Below are 26886 nucleotides of genomic sequence, written 5' to 3'. Positions count from 1 at the left end.
CTTTCTATTATTTTTCACATCATTTTTTATGGCTTAGATATCACAAACTGTAGGGGCCAATCTTATGATAACGCTGCTAACATGTCTGGCAAGTACAGTGGATTACAGGCACGCATAAAACAACATTCCAAATCAACTGAATTCATACCATGTGGAAGTCATTCTTTAAATTTGGCTGGGAATACTGCAGCGGAATCTTGTTCTGGAGCATTACAGTATTTTATGTTTATGCAAAATATATATATTTTCTTTGCTGCATCAACAAGACGGTGGAATATTTTAACCGAATGCATGAAAGATAAGAATTCTAAAAGTATCAAGAGAATAATTGATATACGATGGTCCGCAAGAGCTGACGCTGTTTTAGCCCTAAGACTAAATTATCATGACATTTACCAATCCTTGATAAAGGTAACCACAGATTCCAATGAAAAACCAATTTCAAAATTAGAAGCAAAAAAATTATCAAAAGAGTTCAATCAATTTGAGACGGCACTGTTAACAATTTTCTGGAACAAACTCCTACAGAGAATCGAAATTACCAGCAAATACTTACAGGAACCAAAGACAAATATTCTTAATAGTGTTAGTTTATTAAAATCATTAAACGAATTTATAACAGAGGTCAGAAATAATTTTGAAACTGTTGAAGAGGAGGCTAAATCTCTAACAGCTCATCATTCTTATAAAGAGATGAGACAAAGAAAACGCAAATATCCATATGATGAAACGAACAAAAATGATACAGCATTTTCGTCAAGAAATTTTTTTATTGTCAACATTTTTTATATTGTATGTGATGTATTAACAGCGTAACAGCGTGATGTGTACAGCGATTATTGTCTAACTATGAAAAAGATATTGAGCCAGAATATTTCACTGATGAGTTAACTCATTTTCTAAAATACATACAAGAAGAAAATATTAGAGATCCATATGAAATGTATGCAACATTAAGTAATGGTCTAAAATCAACTTTTCTAAATATACACACAATACTGCAAATTTTTTTGACCTTGCCCGTTTCTAATGCAAGTGGAGAAAGGACATTTTCAGTTTTAAAACGAGTCAAAAACTATCTGCGCAATAGTCTTTCACAAGAGCACTTAAATGACTTCGCATTAATGTTCATAGAAAATGATATTTTTAAAAAACTAGAGTACGACAAAATTATTGAAATCTTTGCCCAAGAGAAGGCAAGAAAAGTAAATTTGTAATATGTATTTAAATACGATTACCGTTTTTGAGCACACGTACGATGAACTCGAGAACCAAGATAGCATTGAAAACGATAATCCCATCGCGGATAGTATGGCAGAAAATTTTACCTGTGATATTTCGATCGGTCCTGAAAACAATTAACGCACAACACCTGGTCCATCGCGAAGGGCGAATCGGAAGATAATCCATTAAATTTTGGAATAGTGCGTGTGGATTAGGCCAACTGGGGATACCACGATAAAAAAAAAAAACGCGCCACGTACTCTATCTTAAGGTGGTGTGGAAATGAGTTTTTGGCACAAACGAATGTTGAAGTAGACTTTGCGGCGCCCGTACGCTAAAACTATTAATTTTACTGGGCTAATAACCGTTTTTGAAAATTTTCGGATTTAGGGGCCCCAAACTTGATTTGCGCCTAGGGCCCCACTGAAGCATAATCCGCCACTGGTTACGACCGGTTCAAATTATGGCGTCGGTGGAGCCAGTCAACCGAATTTAATATTTTAATTGCTGCTTGTTTCATTTGCAGTGTATCACCACAGCCAATACACAATGCGCTATTTTAAATTGTAGATTTGATTACAGTTTATCAGAAATAATCTTCTATTTCACACTTAATAGAAGATTTCGATAAATAAAAACAAAACTAAATAAATAGAAGAATTTAACTAGTGTGACATTGAATGACACATTTTTAATTTACATAAAAAGGCCAAGGGCCATACAAAAGCGTACAACACAAACAATATAAACATTGCATAAATGGAAAGCTGTTTGTATTTGGTTGTGGTTATTGTGTAGATTCGTCACCAGGTCAAGTTTCAAGATCAACGCAGATTTGCAATTTTACGGCACGAATCTGATCCCGTCAGGATTAAGATTTATGTTCGCAATAATATTATATAATTCCACGACTTTATTTATCTGTTGACCGGAATAAATATAATCAAATTTGCATTTAATTTTATGGTCAAAGTCAACTTTAACCTTGTGGTGTATTTTTAAATGCCGAATTCATTTATTATTGAAGTGAAAACTTCTTTAGAATCGTTGTGATAGTGAATACCTTCTAAACTAAAAGCGCTAGGATCCAACGAAGTTAAATATTGGAAAATTCTTTATCAGTAAAAATATAAAATAATTATATTTCCAACAGTAAAAGGTCAAAAAATGCGACTAAAAGTGCTAAAAAGTGACATTTTTCAATTTTTGCCCGTTTTATTCAATCGTGAATATATCGTAAACTAAAAGAGATAATAAGGATCTGGTCGCAGCGTCTTAACCTATGGACTATTCTCTATAAGATAGGTTAGTTAAAAGGGAAATCTGAGAGATGAAATTTTCATTCTTAAGGGGGTATTCTACTCTAGAGGCATGAATTTCATGTGATTTTTGAAAGGCCGTAAAAAAAATTAATTAATATTTTTACTATCCATTTTTTTAACACTTATTTATTAATGTTTTGAGAATACAAAAAAAAATAAAAACTGAAAAAAGTTCAAAATTTTAAATTCCAGCAGGTGATAAAGTGGGAGGTCCCAAAAAATTGGCACGTGACCGTACCCATGATTTTAGCCCTCCAAGTGATCTGAATTAATCTAGAATAATTAATTATTAATCTAGAATAATGTCGCAATCATATGAACTACGGACAAGTGAAAAAAAAAGTTTTTCACAAAATGGCGACTGTTTGAAAAAATAGTGATTTTTTTACCCTTATTTTTTGATATTCTAGATTTTTTTTTGGAATATTTAAAATCGGAATTTGGGGATAAGCGTAGTTCATTTTAAAGAAAAGTCCATAAAGAAGACTCTGTAAAAATTTCAAGTAAATCGGTTCAGTAGAAGTTGAGAAATCGTGGGCTCGAAAAATACAGTTTCGAGAAAAACACGTTTAAAGTTTCGCGTCAATGCGAACCAGTATGGATGCCGCGTCACCAAAACGGCTATATCTCGAAAAATAATTTAAATTTTGAAAAATCCTCTTGTACACGTATTCTTGAATAGTTAAACTTTCAAAATATTTAAGAAAAAAAAAATCGATTTTTTGAAACCCCTAGAGCAGAATACCCCCTTAAGAAAAAATTGCCAAGGGGGGGTGCTTGATACTTTTTTTCGACGATTTTTGATAATTAATATCTCTTAAACTAAAAACGAGAGCTACCAACGAATTGTTGATTATGAAAAATTGGAAAATTCTCTATCAGATAAAAATATAAAATAATTATATTTCCTACAGGAAAAGGTCAAAAAACGCAACTAAAACTGCGAAAAAGTGACATTTTTCAATTTTTGACCATTTTTTTCAATCACGAATATCTCGTAAATTAAAAGAAATAAATAGCATCTGATCGCAGCGTCGTAATCTACGGACCATTCTCTATTAGATAAAACGGTTAAAATGGAAATTTGAGAGATAACATAAGAAAAAATGAGCACTCACATCTTTCTAAATTCCTCTCATTGTTCTTTCCAGGTTATCAGTCTGAGTCGTCGACAAAGGATGTCCAATTTTCCACGTCTACCGCATTGTTCATTCTCCGATATAACAAATTGCTCTGGTTGACGGAAATGAAACTAGCCTTTGTTTGAAATGTTTTAATCAACCGCAGATTTCCACTAAAGATAAAAATAACTAAAACGTGTACGTCGAACCTCCAAGTTTAAATAAATAATAATTGCACATTACGTTTATGGATAATATTATTATTGTATATTGTCGGATTGTGTAAATTTGTTTTTGCTCCTGATAATCCCCGCAATCCTTTCGAATAATAGCAGAACCAATGCTGTTATTTCCACATTAAACTTCTGATTGGGATCACAATTACCTATGTACCTGCGTGCACACATGATTGTGTCCTTATCTTGAAACAAACATTTTCAACACGTCAACAAACAATCATCACCATATCAACAATACGCGTTCTCCGCGCACATCTCACATCTTCTCAACTCACATTTTGTGCGCAATGTAACGATCTATACAACACTCGAAATTAAACACGAAATGCTAAAAAATGTTTGCGTTGTTAGCAGTTTACTTGATTGTTAACGTTCTACTGTACAACATAGACTTAGTACAAAGTAAGTGTGAAGCACCAGTGAAGATCTACGAGGATTTACATTGCAAACCAATCTTCGGTGTGAATATTGTGAATTTGTGCCCGAAACAATACGATTGTAGTCATTTGATAAGCGAGAAACGTATTGCAAATCGTGATAGAATGTGCTATTTTGATGGCAAGTGGTATGACATTGGTGATAAGATCACAATTCCAAGTGTTTGTGAAGTTGGTGTGTGCAGATGCACTGAACGGTAAACTAAAAAATTTAAAACAAAATAAAACATAACCAAATATTTATTTTGTAGGTTAAATTTTGAATGCACAAAACAAGAATGTCCGTATTTACATTTACCGGATGTTAATCGTTGTTTTCTTTCGTATGTGTTCAATGAATGCTGCCCACAAACTTTTCGTTGTTGTAAGTTGCATATTTTTAATTTATTCTGTGTTAATTATTATTACTTTGGCATTTAATTAGTAGCCGATTTGAAGAATCTCTCCACATGTGACGTAAACGACACTGTGTATGTCGAAGGTGAATTGTTTCCATCGCCATTGGACAATTGCAAACTGTGTGTCTGTACCAAGAATTTTGATACTAATTACGGCCATAATGTGTGTCGTTCGGTGCCTTGTCGAATGGAATTATTTAAAATTGCTGATCTATTGAATAACTGTGCGCCAGTGTATCTTGAACCAACTGATTGTTGCCCAGTGGATGTTAGATGTCGTAAGTACTTCTAAAACATAACCAAATTTATAATAACTGATTTTTGTGATATTTTAGCTAGTCCAAATGATATATCGGCATTTGAGCATAAAGCTATTAATGTAAATGGTAAATATTCATTGTTTTCAATGCCAATTTAAGTTTTGAGATAACTTTAACTTAATATTGCAGATACTTATTGTGTGTATGGAACTGTAAAAGTGCCGACTGGTATTAAGTTGGTCCACTCTGAAGACCAATATGGACACATCACTATCACGGAATGTTTGTGCAAAATTCCACCACTTATGACGTGTTATCGCACATACTATTCCTAGACACCTTAAAATACAAACCAATAATTATCAAATCCTTCTCCTTTTATTATTTATTCATTTCAAGTGATATTTATTCAGTACTAGGCCGCTCAAAAGTTCTGGTGCATGTGAAATATGGAGGAATGTTGCATTCGCATTCAGTAAACTGGTACCAATCATCAGTAGGTGAATCAGGGTCGTATACATAACGTGAAAACTTCGTGCCAAGTGGATAGCATGATTTTCCATAACGACATTGTTTACAAGCTGAAAAAATTAATAAAAGTTAGTTAATTAATAAATTAATTAATAAATTTTGAGAGCTTTTCAATTACCATTGTGATCGTCGCAAGTTACCCTTGGACCTTGCGAATCTGGTACGGAATCAGAATCAGAGCTGGATGAAGAGTCATAACAAGAATAGAAGACATCATCGTCTCTTGCTAAAGATGAAAATAATCATAAAATTAAACAAATAATTTAATATTAATTAAATTGTTGTTCTGTTATTCGGGGCGGAGGCAAAGCCAACAAATCATAGATTTACTTACGGCACATGTAGTCATATGGACAACAATCTGTGAGTTGAGCATAAACAGCAGCACAGTAACCCAGAATATAATTGCTTTGAGTAATTTCAACATCACAGGCAGTTTTTTTGCAATGTGGGTCTCCTGGGTCGCCTGTGACTCCTCGTGCACACTTACAATTACTGCATTCATCTTTAGGGTTTTGAAAGGTTTGTCCTTCGTACACATCGTAACCAACGTTACAAATTAACGTGTTATTATCAGCTTAAAGTAGAAAAAATCCAGAGTTTTGGTTATGTCGAAACTATACTTACGACAATCCTACTTACGACAGTTTAATCCTGATGGACAACATTGATTCACCTCGTTGGTAAAGTAGCAACCATCAGGAATGCTCGGATATGCGCAATCCGTAACGGCGCACGTAAATGTTAAACTAAAAATTTGAACAAAATTAATATGATTGGTCTCTAAATGTATCAAACTTAATATCTTACTCATCATTGCAGTAGCACCCAACATAACAACTTGGTAAATTTGCGTTGTCGTCAATTTGCTCACCAATTTTGTAATATTTACCCTGATAATAACATTTATTAATTTTCGGATCAATTTGGGAGCAATCATAGCATTCTGGACAGATTTTCTCTTGTTTTCCAAACTTTGGTTTGCATTTCAAGTTGTCGTAGATGTTTATTGGTTGGTTACATTTTGGTTTCGGTCTGAATACGCTTTCAATCCAAGAGATCTGCGCGCACAGTATGGCACAAACGAATAAAACTTTCCTCAAGCGCATGATTACAATGGGAATGATGATGCGTTTGGATTTGTTGGTATATATACTTTTATAGTTTGCATTTATAAATGCCGTGCATAAATCCATGAGTTGATGATAAGTAAATATTTAACGAATTTCCGAGGTACATTGATTTTCAACGTGTGATAATGCATTAATTACTCAATCGTGCCAATCATCACATTACGTTTGCGTAATGCGTAGGTGGAGGTGTGGCAAATGTGCATTCTTTTGTTTTAATGTTTGTTTTGTTTGTTAATTTATCTTAATGCTCATATAATATTGTGTGTGTTACTTTAGAGTAATTTATTTGGATTGTGAAAAACACAAATATGAATAATTTATCATATAAGTTCAACATTATTGGAAAATAATTGTAATTACACAAATTGGCGGGATATATGAGGAATTAATAAATGATGTACATAAATAAGCATGGAATATTTATGTAAATACATTTAAAAACATGTAAAACATTGATTTTAGAAATAGAAGATTACTCCATAAAACTTACAAAGATTTGTAACAAAACTGCGACATGTTCGCCACCTATTTGCATATTGATCAAAAAGATCAATCCATAAAATGCATAAATATAGTAAAGTAATAGTAATATTTTATATTATTTTATTATAATGAGTGATTATTAATTCGACCACGTTTTTTGATTCCAAAAGTACAACTTCACTTTAGATATAGCAAAGAAGCTTAAATCCGGCGTAAATACTCTTTAAAACTCCAAATTTTAGCACAGATTCTAAATTTTACTCACTTGAGGACAAAAACGTTCAAATACAATTACCTCTTCTTCCGAAGCAATAAGAAGATCATATTCTTTATCGCTTTAATTTTATATTTTATTTATTTATACGTGAATTTTTGTTGAGTATCATGTTTTTCATAAACAAAGACAAAATCAAAGATACATTAAGAATTATTATGATTAAGTTTTTATTTATTCATTTCATATCAGTTTCTATGCAAAAGGAATAGAATTTCACTATTAGTCATCATCTGGAGGTACTCGGTCCCTGATACAAGTAAAATATGGCGGAATTACACACTCGCAACGTGTATACAAGTCGTGGTCTTCGTCGAACTCTTCTTTGCGCTTGAACTCTGCTCCAATCCGGTAATAATTATCACCATAACGGCAGGCATAGGCTAAGAAATATAACAAAACCGGTTAAACATTATTACATTTTAAATTGCTACTTCATCGCTATACTTTTACCTAAATTGTCATTTGATGATGAAGAATCACACCACCATCCATCTACATCTGAGTCTTCAGACACAGCAATGCTGCGGTCATCATCATCCCATTCATCCTCCTTCGATGCTAAAAGTTAACATTTATTTAAAATTATTTGAAATTTAAAGTTATTATTTAGATTGTGTTTAATTAAACTTACGACATAAGTAGTCTCCTGGACAACAATCGCCTTTCCATTGATAAGACGGTGCACAGAAAGCTTGAATTTCAGCATTTAGATATAATTCCGCGTCACAGATTCGTTTCTTGCAGTGTGGATCATTTGGTTTCCCAGTGTATCCTGGCTGACATTCACACACCGCACAATTCACACTTGGAGACTCAAAAGTTTGACCGTAAGAGAATAGAATATCATTTGCGCGGCATCTTAATGTGTTTTGATTAGCTAATAAGACGAAAATATTAAATATCACAATACGACGAGGATTATCATAGATATAACTTACGACAATGGAAACCAGTTGAACAGCATCCTCTCAAGTCATAAGTATTGTAACAACCATCTGGTGGAGGATCCCATGGGCAAGTATAGACTCGACAATCCCATTCATAGCTAAAATCATAAATGTTAACAAAATGGCCGTCGACACATTTATAAATTTGAATTAAATATGTCATACTTTCTGTTGCAGGTACATTCGGTTATACATGACGGAAGATTATTAGTCGTTTCGTTAATATTCTGTCCAACTTTATAATACTGTCCATTAAAGAAGCACTTATTGTTTTGGCGTATGTGCGTACAGTCAAAAGCCTTCGGACAACGTTTATGTTGGTTATCTCCTGATTTCCAGATTGGTTTACATTTAAAATCATCGTACAAGTTGATTGGTTCCCGACATTTGCACCAAACGACAAGTAAAACACAGCTTAAAACAAAAGACACATGAAGTACGGGAAACTTCATGATGCCATTTATTTTTTTCATCTCCTGACTGCAGAAAGTATTTATACTCGTTTTCATACAAGAAAAGTTAATATTAACAAAAGATACAATGGTACAATAGCAAACGCAATACAAGATTAAATATGATATTATCAATGAAATGAAAAGTCAACAAGTGTAACAATTAATAAACGTTTTTTATTGAATTAATATACAATTTAGGAAGCCACATCCATGCTCTTTGTTGCAGACTCTTGTGAAACACATTATGATGCACATTTTGTAGACGGTTTAAATAATTCTCTACTAATGCGGCGGGTAAGAGAACTTTTCGTGATTCTTCAGGAACGCTTTTCATTAGGTTTCGTGCTTTGACTAGATGTATATGCGCTCGACTCGCAACTTCAAACGCGCATTCGTTTAATTTCTCGCTTTCTTTCCCGCGAAGAACTTCTTCATGACTTAGTTTATGTTTTATGAGAATATCTTGTGGAATTGCTAGGAAATTAATACTTCTTGCAACTGGAATACTCCTAAAACACAAAATTAGTTTGTTTTTAATTATTTGGTTATAATTGTACCTTAATTGTTGTAATATTCCTTGAGCTTTTCCTAAATGTGAAGCTGCATGATCAGCATGCACGTTTCTCACACCACTTCCTTCTAATAACAAGTAATAAACATTAGAAACAGATTGATCTGCATATTTTTCTAGAGCATCCAAGTCAAGAAAGTGTGTTTTGTTAATGTTCTCCACTCTGCATGCAATCAAATTCTTTAAATATCTCTTAGTCAGTTTAGTTGTACTTAAAACTCTAAATAATTCTTCTGCCACTGGATGTTTTGGGATCTTATTCAAATCACCAGTGAAACATTTATCAACTGTTTCCTCCCAGAACTTCAACCTCATTAATCCAATATTTGGTTGTGAGACTTGTTCAGCCACTCTTGCTACCTCAATGTTGAATCCTCGAATTGCAATAGCAGCTGTTCTACTCTGGGCATCTTTGAGGAGTAATGTGCAGACGAAATTTTCATAATCATACTTTCTACACACAAAGAAATGAAATATTTTATATGAATATCGAAATTATGCAACTTATTTTATGAATAAATACAAATTGGGCATTTGATCTCTTACTTTAGTGATTCCAGACAGTAGTCAGTACTTGTTTGCGTAGATTTATAACGTATCACATGTGATTTGCTTCGAAAATCGACAAAAATCGTTCGAAGACAATTCATCGCCGGAATTATTTGATTTTCTTGGGTTACACTGAACTAACCTCAAAAAAGTTCATTCTTTTAAAAATAATTACAAGAAATAAAACAATAAACATTACAATAGGCAATAAAACACAATAAATTGTATATAAATATCTTTAATTTAATTTTTCATTCATCTTATTAACACTTTTGTTGTGTTCAACTCAATTTCCACTCCAATAATCCTGAATTCTTGAAGTTATTGAAGCTGTTAATGATCATCAATCTTGATTGAAATGTTCATAAATCAATACAATCCAATTAGTGCAGTTCAACCTGGCCAAGGAATCAATTCATTCTGTAACAATAAAATAACAAATAATTAACCAATAGAAATAACACAACAAATACATAAACACATAATAAACTACAACAAAAGAAATGGGAACACACAATGCTATCATACACTCAATATTTGACTTGATTGACCAATAAAAAAATGAAGCAAGAAGCAAAACACACAACAACTCTTGATGAATTCAATCTTTATTGACCTGTTAATAAATACGCCATTCACATAAAGTCACTGAAGTAATAACATGGGTTCATCCGACCACATCCGTGGCATTTTATTTATAAAAATATCATTTAGGTAAACATAGAAGCATAATTGTAATCGGCGGCAGCCAAAAATAAATATTTCAGTTCGAACGTTCACAATTCTTCAACCATCATGTAAGTGTTAAGTGAATGAAAACTAAATCGTCAAAAAAATACAGTTTGTTGCGCATATGTATGAAGAAAACATATTTTCCGTTTCGTTTGTTTATCTTATGTTAGGCCAACAAACAATCCTATTTGCAATAATTACATGATAAAATAACCATTAGAATTGAGCACGTTTACAGCTCGAACGGTGAAACAGTACCGTTCGGAAAGAAAAGTAGTTAATCAACCATCTACACAACACACAAGTTAAAAATTATGCATAACTTAATTAAAGTAGGTGATAACTAATTTTGGACTGTTGGATATTCTCGCAGAATGTACAAATACAAGAGTGCGTTTTCATTTTTTTGGCCATATCCAACTCAAGCATCACTTATTAATTCAATATTCCTCTAAATAACAAATAATTGTTTCGCTTAATGTTCTAGAATAAACCATGCGTGTTGGGTTTGTGTGTGTTTTTATTTTATTACAAATCGCATCCCTAGGACGCGTTGGGGCTGTCCGTTCCGCTTCCGCTATTATTCGAGCTTTCCTTGGCGGCGGACAAGCGGTCCCGCTTGGTGCTCTTTGACAGACTAGCGACTTCTTTCATCAAGCCCTGTATGCGCACGTTATACGCGTCTACCTTAGTATCGTACTCTTTCTGAATGTTCTTCATTTTTGTGCGCAACTCATTCTCGGTTGTAAAATGTTTTGCTTTTAATTCAGTTATCTATAAATTAATTAAAATAGATGATAGCATTGTGTCAAACAAACAGGTGGAAGAAAAGAGACAAGATTTATAAAATCATACACAAACGACACACACAAGAATGCGTCGTTTTTGTTCTCATAGGAAGCTTGGTTAAGACAGGATTCTGCTTACGATCAACTTTTTTAAATCAAAACACAAGAGTGTGTAAAAACGTGCTTACATGTTTATCCTTGGTGAGCATCTGCGCATCCTTCATAGTTAGTTGTTTCTGGAGGCTGGCGATCTGCTCCTTGAGCTGGGTCATCGCCACCATGTGATCGGAACTGTTGGGGTCGAGGTCGGCGCGAGTGAGGCCGGGGCCGTTGCGAGCGATTTTGTTCGCCGGGCCGTTATCATCCGGCGGCGGCATTTTTGTCACGTCCACGCGCTGCGGACGTTTGTTATGTGATCGTAATCTAAGTTTAGGGAGGAATAACATAGCAAAAATCATTAGTCCTGTAAAATTACTCAAATTTCAAACAAAACTAACATTTAAAAGCGACTTACTTTCCGTCTTTGTGTTTATTTCGAATTTGGGACATTTTCATGTGTCTTCGGTCCGCATCTGACTGTTTGGTCTTCGCCAGAGCTCGTTTGTAGGATAAAGTACACAGCCAACACATTAATTTACCATCCACCTGGAAATATTGATTGCAAATTGTATAAACACCAAGAAAACTTTAAATTAATTTAGTTATAGTCATATTTGACCTTGTAACACACTAAACACTAAATTGATTACCTTTATCAGTGAATTAAACAATACTATAATAAATCATGACTCATAGTATTAACTTGGTTTTGTTTTTACCTTTTTGTCGTCATCGTGCCGATCAAATGCGCACTTCTGTTTGCACTGCTCGCAATTGACGGGTGGGCCATACTTGATCTCGGAATTGGTGCATCGCTGACACTTGTTGCCGATGAATGCAGCGATGATATTGCAGTACTCGCATGCCGTTGGCTTGCCGTACGCCTTTACGTTCTGTTCGCATTTCTTGCAGATCGTGCTGGTGCTGCCCTTTGTGGTTTGCTGGAACTCCGACCGGCAGTATGTGCACTTCACCACTGGGAACGCACCGCGACATTCCTAACAAAAGTATTTACAAAACATAACAATATTTATGAATTTCAACGCGCCAATTACGTAGTTTTGATATTTGGGCTTATGCCAATAAACGAAACTGTTTGTGTAGGTATGTATGTTATGAAAGTGTTTTTGAGTGTAATAATGTCTGAAAGAAACTGAAAAGCTGCAGGACATATGATAAACTTTTGCCAAATTAAATTATGAACGTCTGTTTCAATATAATACATGAAATAGCGCTATATGATGTCAAATTATAAGTTTTAAAAACCTCTGCTCTCTTCTAATTCATGTTTTTCAAGTTAAAAAAGAATTAATTTATACATCTTGCATGCTTGGTTGCATACAGTTCCTCATCTCGACGTCACAATATTACTTGTTTCTCACGTAGCGTGTTTCTATTGTTACCTCAATTTTAACCAGATCAATCAATAATAAATTTCAGCTGATTTCTATAATTTGGCATATTGGCACATTGTGTAAATGCACCACAAGACCGCCACTCTTAACCTAAGAATTGCGACAGTATGGAAATCCATAAGAGCATACGTACCTTGCACAACTGCTGGCCGGGCGAAAGCTCTTCGAACGGATGTCTGGAGAAACAGCGCGAGCACGCAAACAACAGAGCACTCATGACGATTCGCACAATTAGCGACTACGATACAGTTCGCGAATCTCGCAAACAGTCGTAAATTCTCGAAAATATTGAACTTTTCAACTCGCACACAACTGGCTGTTTCAGAAATATCACGATAAATGGCTACCTGTCAAGAAGCTGAGTGGCGCGTGCTGTCGTCCAGTGGGGGATTTTGGCACTACACAGTTTAAAATCTCCAATTTGATTGGTGGAAGACTTTTAGATCAAATGATAACAGTTTATCATGACGTGGTCAGCAACAATATTGATCATAAACAGACTGAAAATTCAATTAAGATAACAATACTTCTCCGTGCGCACTTAATCAGAATAATTATTATTTTACCAAATTATTTTAGCCACCTAGCAATAAGTTTTAATACTAATTTTTATTGTTCAAGATAAAAACTTGAAAAACAAAATTTATTATATTTCTTGAGGATTCTTTGATCATAAAACACTTTAAAATGGTGGCAGTTGTTCATCCGGACAAACCCTCATAATTTTATCAGCCAGGATCATCTTATTGATCAATTCGTGTTGATCACGTCCACCAGCAACTTTCGCCAAATAAAACGCTTTCTCGAGCATAGCTTTGCTAGATTTCGGCAAATACGGTGGAAATTGCACGTTAAAACGTATAATCAAATCGCCTCTCTCCCCTGGTTCATCCACAATAGGCATTCCTTCACCAGGTACAACTTTCTCGTATCCTGGGTGAACAATATCAGTGATAGGCACACGAATAGTACGGTGATCAATCGTACAGACAGTAATCATAGTACCAAGAAGTGATTCTTGCAGTGAAATCTGTGCCTGCGTGACTAAATCATTAGTTTCACGCATAAAATGTTCATGTGGACGATCATGCACCACAAAAATAACGTCCGCTGAAAGTTGCGTTGGGTTCTGATCTCCTTCCTCAGGCATAACTATTTCCGTTCCAGCAGGAATTCCAGGTTTTATAGGAATCGAGAGAATTTTCTCACGAACTTTTGTTTTGCTTTGATCGGGTGACGTGTATTCCAATCGTTGGATTTTCATCTTCTTTACACCACCGAAAAATATTTCGTGGAGGGTCAGATAAAGGTTGTGGTAAATCGCGGGTTGCTTTACACGAAAACCACGTCCTTCTAAGGGTAAATCGTAGATTTCACGAGGGTTTTGATAATAATCGAGTAAATCAGCAAAGGGTGATGTGGTTCCAAAGAAATCACTGTTGGAAAAATGAATTTAAAACAAAATGGCGACTTTAATTTACAAATTTTGCAAAAGATAGATACCTGTATGTTTTCATAGGATCTCCATGAAATCTATAGGCGTGTAGGAATTCATTAGGTCCAGGAACACCTCGTTTTAATCCTTCTTCACCATATTGGTCAAAAATCGCTCGTGTTTTCGGATTTACAAGAACTTCATACGCCTCGGCGATAAGTGAAAAGATAGCTCCAGATTTCACTTTGTTGAAACCCAAGGCTAAATTTCTATAACTGCAATATTAACAATAATATTAATAGTAGAATTACATAATAATCAAATAATTGAAAACCTACGCCTTTTTTATATCTAAATCAGAAGAATTGCGCTTGATTTGCAAGACTCCGTAGTAATCAATCCCCATTTTGTTAAAATCAATGGATGACTAATAAAAGTCAAATATATATTCAATAGAAACGCAAATAACAAATGATAAATCTTGTTATTTAAAAACAATTCGTAAAATAACAAAAATTACGTTGACAATAAAGCAATACAAGTACGACACAATATTTTGTTGCTATAACAACGGCTTTATCACCTAAACCACAATAACAATACTTATAAATTAGTAATAGTCGCCATAATCTTGTTTTGCAGTTATAATTTTTGATTACAGTTTATTCTGATACCTTTATCCATGACTAGCATAGAAATTCTACTACTTGATATAACATATCAAATACTGTACAGTGTACACATTCAAAACTTGGTTCTATACATTGTTACATCAATATTTATAGTTTACACTTTCTGGTCACATGTTTCATATGCTGATTACATTAAACACGCATTGGAAGACAATGATTCACATCATAGCTCATATTACATTCTAATTTATAACATAACAAATAATTAACTAGCAACAAAACTTTATTAGTTATTATTTCTGGCGACTTTGACTTCCACTAATGGATTCTCAATGTCGCCTTTGCTCTGAATCAACTTCAATTCAAGACTTCTTGGTGTTACACCTACTTTTTTGGCGTGAGTTAATGTTCTTTGTAACACTGCTTGCAGTGTAGCGATGGTTTTCTCTAGAGCTGTTTCGATATTATTTGATTTGTGCATCCATGCTAGGAATAAAGCCGCGAATAAATCACCAGAGCCAGTGAAAGACCCGGAAAACTTTGGTATTTCAAGAGTTATGCGTCGTTTGTCTCCAGTTGAACTGCTTGCCAACGCCAGAAGATTTCCATCATTTCCTAAGTCACTTGAAGATAATACAACAGTTTTACATCCTTTACCGTGTAGAATATCGATAGCGTTCCATGCATCTGCGACGCTATTAATTTTACAGCCGGTGAGTTGTTCCACTTCAAATTGATTTGGCGTGATTATGTCAGCTAGAGGTATGATTGTATTTTGATATAAAGGTAGTAATTCTTTAGGGACGTACATTTGTCCATTGTCGCCCATTACCGGATCACAAACTATTAAAAAAACAATAATTTTTTAGTTTAAAATTCGTTTTTTTCAAAGGGTTTTGTATTATACCATAAATAAGTCCTGGATTTATTGTTTTCAAATGTTTAACTACAGCTGCAACCCTCTGAAGAAACAGTGGTGATCCAATATATCCTGTCAGTAAATGTGTATAGCCATCATCTAAGTTATTTAGATGTAGTCCCTCAACCAAATCACCCAAATCGACATCAGATAATACTTGGCCTTTAATGCCCTTTGCATATCCAGTGTGATTACAAAACTGCACAGAGTTGATGGCATCAACTTCAAACCCTAACAACTATTAAATCAATTATAATCTGTAGGTTAAAATAGTTATAATAACTTACTTGTAATGGAAAAGTTGCACTTTTGTTGCCAACATATCCAGAAACAACATGACTTTGAATCGAAAGAACGCGCGGTTGTTCAGCACTCATGTTTGCAGAATTTGTAACGTCGTAGTCCCGGTTATAATGACGACAATGTTGATGAGGGCGAAATAATTGGCTCGCAAAGCGGAATGATCTCGACGAAAGTGACTACGGAACACAAATGTACAAGAAAGCAGTTGTGAGTATGATTGCAGTGGTTGTTAGTGCGCGTAATGCGGCGATAAACGTAGATTAAATGCGTAAACATACATAAGCGAGTAGATAAGCGTTCAAGGCCATCGTTATGGATGTGACACCATGCACATGATTTCACTTTACAATGTAGTCTTGAGTAATTAAGACTACTTGTTTGTTAATACTCATTATTAGACACTAGAATTTTAAGCAAAGTGGACATAGGTTATGTATCTGCCAATGTCAACTTTTTCTGTTTTAAATTGAGAGATTTGAGCAGGGAAAAAATTTGAAAACAAAGTATGTGATTCGTTATATGGTCATTTCAATAATTTAATCATCTTTATAGGTATTTGTTGCCAAAATTAATTAGAAATTAATTATTTTCTTCCCACCCCGTAGGCAACCAAACATACGTTAATTCATATAACAAATTCAGCAAGAATTACCTCTTGCCAATAACTGAAAATAAATCAATTAAATCAATTACGTCTTCTGCGTTAAACATTATTTTTTATCGTAATTTTGTTTGAATTCGTGTAGGCAACCAATGCTAAGTCGATCAACTCTTACGTGTCGAGCATAAACCGTTTAAAAATTAATATAAAACAACGTTAATAGTTAATAGTCTAGCGATTCTTAAACGAATTGATAATGTAAGTCGTCGCCGAGCGCAGCTCCTTCGGATCGAGCGCATCAGCAAAGAACGAGATAAGATAATCAAGATCAGCGAGTCCCTCTTGCATATTGAGCATGCTGCTGAAAAACGTGCTCCACAGGTCATCACGATAGTAGCGCGGAATCTTCTTCGTGATGGACCAACGGCCGTCCGCCTTCTTCATCTCAATGTAACTCTCAAACAACAGCACGTGCGACGTGGCAGCAATGCAGAACAAATCCGTATGATAATTCCACGGGCGGTCGTCCTTCATCTCGCAGCACTGGAAGCTCACCGTCTTCACTTTGCGCGTGAACGTCGTGCCTTCCGGCATCAACGACATATCAATACTGCAGCCAAAGTCGATCAGCTGTAGTCGCACCACATCATTCGTCACCATCACGAGGAAATTATCCGGTTTTATATCGGCGTGAATGATGCGCACCTGATGCAACGCCTGCACTATCTTCATCATCTCACTGGTAAGGTGGATAGACAGGTGGTGTTTCGGGGCATTGCTCAGGTTCACCTTAATCATGTTGATTAAATTCAACAGGGAGGTATTGTGCACGTCAGAAACCAAAACCGAAGCTAAATCACCTAAAATACAAAGAAAAACCATTAAAACTCTCTGAATTTTATTAAAATTATGCATAACTTACTAAAATAACCAATATGAACGTTCATAAAACAATCCCGCAATGGATGATCAGCTAATCTCGCCTGAATCTCCTTACAGATGTAGAATTCCCACTTGTTTGCGGGTTTTTGTATCTTTAGGGCGACGACAGCGCCGGTGGCGCATTGCACTGCTTTGTACACATTACCATACGATCCTTTCCCGAGTAGTTTATCAACTAAGTAACGATCTTTGCCCACGTGGCAAGGATCTTTCTTTACTGCCAACTTCGGTACGCCGTTTATGCGCACTAGGCTACGGCGATGCCGACCAGGGAAATTCACATGCGCTAGAAAGCCTTCTAGCACTTTATTTGTGAATGGATCTGTCGGTTGAATGTTTAATACTGGATATGGTACGTGTTGTTGAGGTTCATCATCGTATTCCTATAAAAAAATTCAAAAATTTAAAATTTTTGTGTTGTTTACGATTAAATTTTGAAGTTTTACCACAACTTCAGGTTCATAATGTTCTTCTGCTGGATAAACTTCGTAATTTTCGTAAGACGTCAGCAATGGCTGCTGAATTGGCGACTCAGGCGCAGAATCGCAATCCATGCCTAATTTCAATCGCAATTCTGCGTTCGCTTTCATATTTTGTGATAAATTGAAATGATAATTGCTTTGCTCACTAATGGGTTCCATTGTCCCTGGTCTGGATACCCCGAAAACAGACCGTCTACCACCGCTTCCAAGAGCGCTACTACTTCCAGCACTACCAGAAGATTGACTGAAACAAACAAATGATTTTTTTTTTCAAACAAAACTTTAAAAAAGTTATAAAAATCTTACAAATTGCTAGCCTCCTCCATAATATCAGACATCTGATGCTCAAACAATTTCTTCTTTGTTGATTTGAGATGATCCATGGGTGGTGGCGGAGCATTCTCATTATTCATCTTGTTCTGCGGCGTGCTCACATGCATAGCATTGAGATTAAACACCTCCGTATTAGCAGCTAGATCCACATCATCCTCTTCGAAAACCCTCTTGGCCCCATCAGTGGGCTGCGCAGCAGCAGCATGATCCAATCCACCTCGTGACCCAGTCTCCGCCAGTTCATCATCATTCAGAATCTTTATCGGCGTCTTCATCGCATTACCCTTGGGTTCTATCTGCGGCTGGAACCAACTGCTCGTTGTCGGCGAGTCAGCATAAGCCGAAAAATGCGCAAGTGGCTGCTGCGGCCGGATTGGCACGACTGGTGACGACGTATCGCTGTTACTCCACAAGTTAAACATATCAACACCGTGCGAGATAGCCGAATCCTCCGAGAGTGACTTATGCATCTGCTGCGTGTCAGCGATCGTACGCATTGCGCTATGATTCTGATAAGTTTGCGTCAGCGGTGATTGCAACGCAAGATTAGTATAGGTCTTTGGCTCGTTGTACGCAGAATTCTCAATCGGCGGCAAGTTGTGCATTTGTGGATAAGAGTGATTAGGCGATTGCATCGGCTGCATCATAGCCGGATACAAATGCTGTGAATGATTCATAGAGTGCTGATGTTGCGATATAGAAGGATGCTGGTGTTGTATTTGTGGACCTGGGCCAGGACCCATAGATGGATGTCCACCAATCGAGTGTTGCTCATAGGGCATAACATGTCTATAGGGACTAGGATGACGTGGAGGAGAATGCATCGGTGATACACGATAACTCGGGCTGTGATGAACTACAGGACTACTAGGTACAGTGTAGTGCTGATTTTGTGTAACCTGCGGTGGTTGGGACATGGAATGATGCATATGTGGGGGTACTTGCATCGGAAGCTGCTGTTGTTGTAGCGGTGGTGCATGATTATACATATTACTTGGCAGATGCATAGGACTACGTACATGTGGATTATATTGTTGGCTGTATTGCGGGTGCATGTGTTTCGGCGGTGGGGCATACACCGGCGGTGCTGAGCTTGCAATTGCCTGTTGTTGCTGGGGAAGGCTTACGTGTGGATGTGGCGATTGCATTTGTTGCGGGTGCGTGAAATTGTTCATTTGCTGCTGTTGTGCATTCATCGAAGTATCAGCGCATTCCATAGATGCATTCGAGCGCTGCATGATGTCCGTCTCCATATTAGCAGATGCATCCAAACTCAGCTGATGTTTAGTTTTGCGCATGTATCGCCGTGCGCGTACTTCTTCAATACTATACTCTTTGTTTGGATCAGCGTAGCATTGCGCTTTGCAATACATTGGGATTTGATTGGGGTTTTCCGGATCCGGCACGCAGAGCGGCACCTTCCACTGGGAGAAATCTTCGCGAGTGTGCGCGACGAATGATGCAGGTAATTGAATTCCGCGTTCATGCGGTGGTTCCATTGAGTCAATATGAACTGAAATATTATAAATTAAAACAATTGTTATAGATTAATAGTTAATCAATAATAATTACTTGGAATGCTGGATGTTTTATGTACAGTATGAGTCTTCTTCACAGCGCCCGTCCATACGCCGGCCTCCATGACATTCTCCTTCGGCGCCTCGCGTTTCAATGTCTCAAGAATGCTTACTGGTGCAGCGCCTCCACCAAAGAGAATATCTTGGAAGTCTTCGTGCACGTTGACGGGACCCACATGCGAGCGGTTCTCATTGTTGAAACCAGCTTGATTCATTGGGAGAATACCGGGACCTGCAGTAGAAGATGGCACTCGTACACTGCCAACTTGTCCGGATTTGAATGTTTGTAGGCTGGTGAGTGCTTGTCTCTGCTCGGCCAAGCGTCGTGTATCAGCAGCGCCATCGTTTAACATCTGTACAATACAATTATAACATAAAAAATGTAAGTCTTAGAAAAACAAGATAAAAATGTTTTAAAATGTTTAACATACTCGAAATCCGGCACTATAGACAAAATTATGATAAGCCGCCTCGAGTTCTTGGAATGGTTGCGCAAGTTCAGCTTTGCCCAGCTTGTAGACCTGATCGGCACGTTTGAAATCACCTGAAGCTTCGTAGTAGTACGCCCAGGCTTTGTACATGTCAGCACAACCGACGCAGATGCGTTTCGCGTACAATAATTGGTATAACTCGGTGAAATTCGCTTGCAGATCAATCTAACAATAATAATTTAATTAATATTTGGTTTAATTCGTTAGTGTAGCTAGTGATTTATTTACTTACATATTTAATCCATAGTTTACATAATCTTAAGTCATTTTGATAGTTTGGATCATTCTCAAAGCGACCTAGGCAGTCCTCTAGTAAACTAATAAAGTTTCCTTCGTGTCCGTGTTTGGGGAAGCTTTGCTCGACCCAGTAAATGTATTGATAGTAGTTGTCGAGTGGATCGTCTCCGTTATAGTTTCTAATTGCGTTTTCAAATTGCCTGTGGATAATATTCGCGTGTAACAGGTCTGCAGTTGCAGTGAAATTAAATTTTAATGTTTAAAGTTAAAAAAAATCATTGCTGACAGTGTAATTAAACAAAAAACAATAAGTTACATCATTTTACAGCCCCTCGGGAAGATTTCTTACTTAAGTAAGTAAAATACAAAACAATTTTTAATTATTTTTATAATTTTTAAATTTTCATGTTTATTTCTATGATTTTCTATTATTATTTTATATAAAAAATAAAAATGCACGGTCAATTATTTTGTTTTTGGTAATTTTGTTGAAATTTGAATAATCTCGCAATAACCATTTTTTTTGCAAACGTAATTTGCAATTTTCCCATTAGTGGCTGAATGTGTGTTACTCACTGTTTTTGTAGCATCAATTGCTCCTGATACTGCGGATTGTGCTGCGCCTGCAACCCGACCTCGAGCTGTGCAGCATTCCGGCCGCCCCTCAGCGGCTGGATATTCTCCTTGCTCATCGCGAAATCCATCGCAATCGCGTCGCCTTTACCGTCGCCTCGATGCACAAATCCAGAGCGAAAGAACTTCCAGTGACGGCTCGAGTCTGAGCGGAAGGATCGGCAGCAGCTAGGCTAGGATGTCAAAAACCTACCGGTTTATCTGCAATACCGGTGGTTGCATTAAATACATCCATTTCGATTACGAAGCAGATTGAAAATCATATAATCATACAGAAATAACGAGAAATAATCAAGTAATCCCTAAACAATCGAGAGGTATTAAAACCAGGCGATTTGATGCGAATAAAACCCGACGATAGTGAAACCGGTTATTTTCCAGCAGCTGTCAAACATAAACCGTCGTTAACGTTGCGAATTTTGTACACACAATGATACCACAAGACTTTTCATGAACAAAATTGTTGATAATGCAATGAAAATAAACGCACCAGAATGAATTTTACTCTCATTTACATAAATACTTAACAATTATATAAACTGTAGCACTTGTCGGGTCCAAAACAATATATTTTACGTACCTATTTACAAAGTCTCTTCAAACACTGTGTATGTAACCAAAACAACGTTTCGAAATCACTTTAGCTGGTAATCGTCTTCAAGTTACGTTTCGCGCACAACGTCAATATGTTGCACTGCCAAGGCACGCAGTGAACTAATCGGGCACTATCACACCTATTATTATTTATTTATCTCTCTGATTATTGCGAATCAAGACGTGAATCTCGACGCCGGATGCGCCGAAAAAACAAACGGTTAACGAATGACATTTGAATAAAGAAATGTCAGCATTAAAGCTCATGTTTGACAGATTAGCTTCCGCGCTCAAATTCAAAATAAATGTATAAATTGAACATTAAAACACTATTTGAACGTATTTTAAATAACTTATAATTATTATAAAATAAATATTAATGAAATAAATGATAAATTTGCAAGCAAAACCAAATTTAATATAAGAGAAATAGTCCTGCGCATGCGCAGTTCAAAACTGTTTACTTGGTCCAAGGGTAAACTTTCTAAATGTCATAAATGTGTCATAAATGTCAAAGTACAGTTGTTAGTTTGGAGGAACGTGTGAGAAAACACAAAAACTGATTCATTTTGCATTTTATCATAAAAATAATTAATTCAAAGCAATAATTAATAATCGAAAATGACTACGGCTGCACGCCCGACGTTTGATCCAGCTAGGGGTGGCTCTGGTCGCAATGAAAAAGATCTCAGTGCCATTTCAAGACAATATTCCAGCAGAGATTTGCCTGGACATACAAAACTAAAATACAGGTAAATACACCTATAAAATTTCAGCATCTAGTTTATATTCTCCCTGCGCACAATTTCCAGGGAACATGGTCAAGGCACAGTTGATGAAACCCGGTCACGCGACTTCCGTAAAGAATTAGAAGATCGCGAACGAGATCCACGCAATTGGCGCAACGCAAAAACTTCCGCTGATCACACCAGCAGTGGTAGTAGCAGTAGTGCAAGTAAACGCCTGAAAATCGATCAATTGCCTGCTGCTAGCCTCGATGCAGATGATCCAGTCGACGAGGGCGATACGTCTGATAGCGACAGCGACGATGACACCGAAGCACTACTCGCGGAATTGAACAAAATTAAAAAAGAACGCGCTATGGACCAAGCAAAGAAAGAAATCGAACGCAGGCAGGAGGAAGAACGCATCCGAATGGAGAATATTTTGAGCGGAAATCCCCTCTTGACACATTATTCAGCCGGAGCGGGGAAAAATGATCTCAAAGTCAAACGCCGCTGGGACGACGATGTTGTATTTAAGAATTGCGCTCGATCTGAACCCGATAAAAAGGGTACTTTTATTAACGATTCATTACGCTCAGAGTTTCATAAGAAGTTTATGGAGAAATATGTTAAGTAGAGTGTCATTAGGTAATAATTTAGAATAATTTTAATATTATAAACAGTAATTATAATTTTGACAAACTGTAATTAAATAAGTTTATTTGAATTTGTATCTTTTTAACGTGTTTTAAACTTGTGGGGATGTGTAATCTGGCACTAACTTGTATTAATGTGAATGTTTGTTATATGTTCATATAAAAATATGCACGATACTAACATTAAAGTTGTAGATTGTGTAATGTTGGTTGCCTATTGTAAAGTTGCGTCGAAACTGAAATACTTATTTTGTTTATAAAACAAGACGTGGTAAGCATGGTGAAATGGAAGGGGTCACTCGACAAAACCTGCTTCTTCAAGGCAACGTTTTCTATGGTGTTCATATTGGTCAGTTTAATCAAGCGGGCATAGTTTTTCGCTATACCGAGTGATGCCGAACGAAAACCATCGTCATAAATGGCTTAAAATAACTTACTTATAAACTAGGCAACCAGCATTGCTATAAATCTATTGCATATTTAATTGTTTTTGATTTTAAACATTAATTTGCCAATTTTAAGTTATTGAACTTTGAAATAAGTTAAGATACCACTTAGTATAGTTGTTGCAGAGCGCAAGTAAAGTCAACAAGCTGAGCATGAGCAGCTCAGCCACTCTTCTCTCTGCTTCCCACTTTCCTCTATCAGTCGCCGTTTGTGCCTTGCTGAGTGCGCGTCGCACTTTCAAACATTCCGCAACTCGCCCGAGAGGCGATCACAACGTGCGCGAAAATGTTAAAACTCTTCCTACTCACATCCTGCCTGCAGGCACTGGCAGTAATAGTCGAGTGCAGCATCCCAGCTGGATTCTACATTGATAACGGACGCGATCAGACTATGCTCGAGCATGTCTTGACCATGCAGGAGAAGCGTGAAGTGGAGCTGGAGATTCTGCATTTGCTCGGGCTGCCGAGCCGGCCGCGGCGTATGAGCGAAAAGCAGCTCACCAAATCAGCGCCTAAATTCCTCCTGGACGTCTATCGCAGCTTGCTGGAGAAAGAAAATGGTCGCGAAGAGCGTTCTGCTGATCTTGATATTAGCGGAGAAGAGCGCAACGCCATCGACGAGAGCGATATCATTATGACTTTCGATAGCATCAGTAAGTAAACTTCTGCGTAATGTCATTATTTCATTAAAGTAGTTTTTGGATTTGATTAATATGTGACTCTTTGACATTGTTGCATTTGCTGCGGTTAAAAATACTTATTGCGTTTCGTTTTCGTCATTTGTTTATATTCAAACGCGAAGTTTTGTTTATCCTGGAACACAATGTTTTAAACAACTTAAACTGTTACTTGCAAAATATTACAAACTCTCACGTAATCGCTCAGAAACCAGTTTTTTAAATAAAAATTCATGATTTTAAAGTTGCAGACTTTTAAGATTAAGGTTATGTGTATTATTGGTTGCCTAAATTACACATTTTGTTGTAAACTAAACATAAATGGTTAAGTAAATTATAAATTGATTTTATTACATTTTTAGGCCACCATGTTCCCGGTGTACGTCATGAACGTGGAAAAAGGTTATGGTTTAATGTAACAGACGTCCCTATTGGTGATGACATCGTCGGGGCGGAGCTACGAATCTTCCAAAATCAAAATTACACGAATAAAAAAGCTAATGCGAAGTTTACCGTCACTGCATACGAATTAATTAATACAGATGATGGGTAATATTTATTTTTAATCATATATACGCTTAATACTATTTTTTTTAAATTTATGAATAGTGAACGGGAATTAGAATACATAACATCAATCAACACAACGGCGGGCTTCACTGGCTGGTTGGAATTGAACCTCACAAAGTGCTTAACCACTTGGGTGGCGTTCCCCGACTCGAATAAAGGCATCTACCTGTCGGTGCACCCGGTCAATCGGGCAGGTAGGTTAAAACAACTTAATGCACTTTGCCCTTCACTCCCGCCACGCTTTCCTTGTTTCTCTTTTGAATTCTTCATTTGTTTGCTTCGTCACTTCCTCGAGCATTTAAGAATGAATGGCGCACTCACTATCCTAGGTATGCGATGCGTTTCCGAGTAAATTGCTGCCTAGCGCCACCGTAACTAACCAGCAAAGACGTTGAAACGACCCTCTTTTACTGTAAAATAATGACATATCTACAAAACTTACATTCCTTTAGAATTACTTTATTGTTTGTCTTTTTTGTTATTATTAGCGCATGAAATTCGCCCTGAGGACATTGGTTTGGTGACGGTGAAAAGCGAAGACGAAACACAACCGTTTATGGTGGCTTTTCTTAAGAATAACCACCAAGGAGGTACTGTTCGTGTTGCTAGGGACACAAGAAGAGTTCGAAAATCAGAATATCCACAATTGATGCAAAGTTATAAACATGGTAAGTTGTCAGTTGATTTCTAACGAATAATTTGATAATAAAACGTTTAATTTTATTTGCCTAGACGCATCTATCCAACCAGATTGGAGGAGTTGTCGTATCCAAAATCTTTACATTAGTTTTAAAGATTTAAAGTGGCATGTAAGTACAAAATTCATCTTTAAATATTAAAACACGCATATTCAAAAAGAAACACGCGCCTAAAAGTAGACAACCACATATACCTTACTTACTTTTATTTTTATTCTAATGTTTAGGATTGGATTATTGCACCACCTGGTTATGAAGCATATTATTGTGCTGGTGAGTGCAATTTCCCACTGAACAGCCACATGAATGCCACAAATCATGCCATCGTGCAGACACTGGCCCATCTTGTGAATCCACTGAAATTCCCAAAACCATGCTGTGCGCCTACAAGATTAACTCCTATTTCGGTGCTTTATTATTTAAACGATGCCAATGTCACACTCAAGAAGTACCAGAGAATGGTGGTGAAAAGTTGTGGGTGTTTATAAATGATAAACATGCGCTTTTAAGAAATGCGACAAAAAGTGATGAATCATATCAATTCGACTGCATTTTGAACTTGTCGATACTTTCGTACCTTTGTATCTTAATATTTTATACTCGAGACATGTAACAAATAGTTTTTTTCGTGAATTTGTACATAGTAATTTAAGTTCAGTAGTTTTAACATTTTATGTCGGTTGCTGCTGGAAAATCATGAGCAACTTATGAATATATAAATGTAGGCAACCGAGTATACACTAACTTATAAACAAATTCAAAACGTCACGTACACTAGTTTATATTTAAACCAAAACGTAGTAGTGTAAAGTAATGTTTACAAAAACGATTTGTATGCTTATCATTGTTCATACACAGCGTAATTGAATGTATGTACCAATTGTTTTAAAAGTTGTGCTTTGGTTACGCAACGATTGAGCATGCGCAGGATACAAGTTCAAAGAATGTCCGCTA

General features: G+C 36.4%; 10 protein-coding genes and 2 long non-coding RNA genes across 13 annotated transcripts; 3 read left to right on the top strand and 9 right to left on the bottom strand.

The window, feature by feature from the left end:
- Nucleotides 1-750: 750 nt before the first annotated feature.
- On the bottom strand, nucleotides 751-4318 carry LOC135796130 (uncharacterized). The gene is made up of 4 exons (XR_010549249.1): nucleotides 4182-4318; nucleotides 3911-4088; nucleotides 3665-3840; nucleotides 751-3601 (listed from the first exon to the last, which is right to left on the bottom strand). It is a non-coding gene; the product is annotated as an uncharacterized lncRNA (long non-coding RNA).
- On the top strand, nucleotides 4242-5368 carry LOC135796129 (chordin-like protein 1). Of its 2 annotated transcripts, none has more exons than XM_065308039.1 (5): nucleotides 4242-4540; nucleotides 4595-4707; nucleotides 4771-5019; nucleotides 5077-5127; nucleotides 5191-5368. In XM_065308039.1, the coding sequence occupies exons 1-5, from the start codon at nucleotides 4242-4244 to the stop codon at nucleotides 5334-5336; spliced, it is 858 nt and encodes a 285-aa protein (XP_065164111.1). In that variant the 3' UTR covers nucleotides 5337-5368. The 2 variants fall into 2 exon arrangements, with proteins under 2 accessions (XP_065164111.1, XP_065164110.1); XM_065308038.1 differs by having other exon boundaries at nucleotides 4768-5019.
- Nucleotides 5361-6708, bottom strand: LOC135796128 (kielin/chordin-like protein). The gene is made up of 5 exons (XM_065308035.1): nucleotides 6343-6708; nucleotides 6175-6281; nucleotides 5867-6109; nucleotides 5651-5758; nucleotides 5361-5582 (listed from the first exon to the last, which is right to left on the bottom strand). Exons 1-5 carry the CDS (start codon nucleotides 6639-6641, stop codon nucleotides 5407-5409), a joined length of 933 nt encoding a protein of 310 aa, XP_065164107.1. The 5' UTR covers nucleotides 6642-6708; the 3' UTR covers nucleotides 5361-5406.
- An 867-nt stretch (nucleotides 6709-7575) lies between these two features.
- On the bottom strand, nucleotides 7576-8972 carry LOC135795381 (uncharacterized). Its single transcript, XM_065307058.1, has 5 exons — nucleotides 8538-8972; nucleotides 8364-8470; nucleotides 8057-8302; nucleotides 7876-7983; nucleotides 7576-7805 (listed from the first exon to the last, which is right to left on the bottom strand). The coding sequence occupies exons 1-5, from the start codon at nucleotides 8879-8881 to the stop codon at nucleotides 7645-7647; spliced, it is 966 nt and encodes a 321-aa protein (XP_065163130.1). The 5' UTR covers nucleotides 8882-8972; the 3' UTR covers nucleotides 7576-7644.
- A 9-nt stretch (nucleotides 8973-8981) lies between these two features.
- On the bottom strand, nucleotides 8982-10079 carry sicily (NADH dehydrogenase (ubiquinone) complex I, assembly factor 6 homolog sicily). The gene is made up of 3 exons (XM_065307059.1): nucleotides 9945-10079; nucleotides 9385-9852; nucleotides 8982-9336 (listed from the first exon to the last, which is right to left on the bottom strand). The coding sequence occupies exons 1-3, from the start codon at nucleotides 10046-10048 to the stop codon at nucleotides 8988-8990; spliced, it is 921 nt and encodes a 306-aa protein (XP_065163131.1). The 5' UTR covers nucleotides 10049-10079; the 3' UTR covers nucleotides 8982-8987.
- A 534-nt stretch (nucleotides 10080-10613) lies between these two features.
- Nucleotides 10614-13329, bottom strand: LOC135795874 (protein FAM76A). The gene is made up of 5 exons (XM_065307671.1): nucleotides 13115-13329; nucleotides 12286-12564; nucleotides 11982-12112; nucleotides 11656-11890; nucleotides 10614-11453 (listed from the first exon to the last, which is right to left on the bottom strand). The coding sequence occupies exons 1-5, from the start codon at nucleotides 13196-13198 to the stop codon at nucleotides 11223-11225; spliced, it is 960 nt and encodes a 319-aa protein (XP_065163743.1). The 5' UTR covers nucleotides 13199-13329; the 3' UTR covers nucleotides 10614-11222.
- Nucleotides 13330-13571: 242 nt separating this feature from the next.
- Nucleotides 13572-14889, bottom strand: LOC135795873 (dnaJ homolog subfamily B member 13-like). The gene is made up of 3 exons (XM_065307670.1): nucleotides 14755-14889; nucleotides 14485-14691; nucleotides 13572-14417 (listed from the first exon to the last, which is right to left on the bottom strand). Exons 1-3 carry the CDS (start codon nucleotides 14820-14822, stop codon nucleotides 13664-13666), a joined length of 1029 nt encoding a protein of 342 aa, XP_065163742.1. The 5' UTR covers nucleotides 14823-14889; the 3' UTR covers nucleotides 13572-13663.
- Pdxk (pyridoxal kinase) lies at nucleotides 14882-16710 on the bottom strand. Its single transcript, XM_065307669.1, has 4 exons — nucleotides 16549-16710; nucleotides 16255-16446; nucleotides 15956-16205; nucleotides 14882-15891 (listed from the first exon to the last, which is right to left on the bottom strand). Exons 1-4 carry the CDS (start codon nucleotides 16576-16578, stop codon nucleotides 15335-15337), a joined length of 1029 nt encoding a protein of 342 aa, XP_065163741.1. The 5' UTR covers nucleotides 16579-16710; the 3' UTR covers nucleotides 14882-15334.
- Nucleotides 16711-16785: 75 nt separating this feature from the next.
- LOC135795870 (uncharacterized) lies at nucleotides 16786-22373 on the bottom strand. The gene is made up of 9 exons (XM_065307667.1): nucleotides 22147-22373; nucleotides 21510-21767; nucleotides 20929-21133; nucleotides 20637-20861; nucleotides 20201-20558; nucleotides 18602-20141; nucleotides 18260-18539; nucleotides 17794-18196; nucleotides 16786-17731 (listed from the first exon to the last, which is right to left on the bottom strand). Exons 2-9 carry the CDS (start codon nucleotides 21635-21637, stop codon nucleotides 17103-17105), a joined length of 3768 nt encoding a protein of 1255 aa, XP_065163739.1. The 5' UTR covers nucleotides 21638-21767; nucleotides 22147-22373; the 3' UTR covers nucleotides 16786-17102.
- Nucleotides 22374-22650: 277 nt separating this feature from the next.
- c12.1 (spliceosome-associated protein CWC15) lies at nucleotides 22651-23612 on the top strand. The gene is made up of 2 exons (XM_065307672.1): nucleotides 22651-22912; nucleotides 22973-23612. Exons 1-2 carry the CDS (start codon nucleotides 22782-22784, stop codon nucleotides 23520-23522), a joined length of 681 nt encoding a protein of 226 aa, XP_065163744.1. The 5' UTR covers nucleotides 22651-22781; the 3' UTR covers nucleotides 23523-23612.
- Nucleotides 23613-24175: 563 nt separating this feature from the next.
- On the top strand, nucleotides 24176-26700 carry gbb (glass bottom boat). The gene is made up of 6 exons (XM_065307668.1): nucleotides 24176-24640; nucleotides 25027-25213; nucleotides 25274-25428; nucleotides 25723-25902; nucleotides 25967-26043; nucleotides 26160-26700. Exons 1-6 carry the CDS (start codon nucleotides 24274-24276, stop codon nucleotides 26418-26420), a joined length of 1227 nt encoding a protein of 408 aa, XP_065163740.1. The 5' UTR covers nucleotides 24176-24273; the 3' UTR covers nucleotides 26421-26700.
- Nucleotides 24362-25037, bottom strand: LOC135795877 (uncharacterized). Its single transcript, XR_010549172.1, has 2 exons — nucleotides 24861-25037; nucleotides 24362-24800 (listed from the first exon to the last, which is right to left on the bottom strand). It is a non-coding gene; the product is annotated as an uncharacterized lncRNA (long non-coding RNA).
- Nucleotides 26701-26886: the final 186 nt, after the last annotated feature.

This window comes from Atheta coriaria, unplaced genomic scaffold (genome assembly GCF_025399875.1).
Source record: "Atheta coriaria isolate IRGN ID8LTWV9N9 unplaced genomic scaffold, Caltech_Dcor_3.1 hic_scaffold_7_pilon, whole genome shotgun sequence".
In the NCBI taxonomy this organism is placed as follows: domain Eukaryota; kingdom Metazoa; phylum Arthropoda; class Insecta; order Coleoptera; family Staphylinidae; genus Dalotia; species Dalotia coriaria.
Note: the sequence above shows the minus strand (reverse complement) of the source record. Positions and strands in the feature narration are given on the sequence as shown.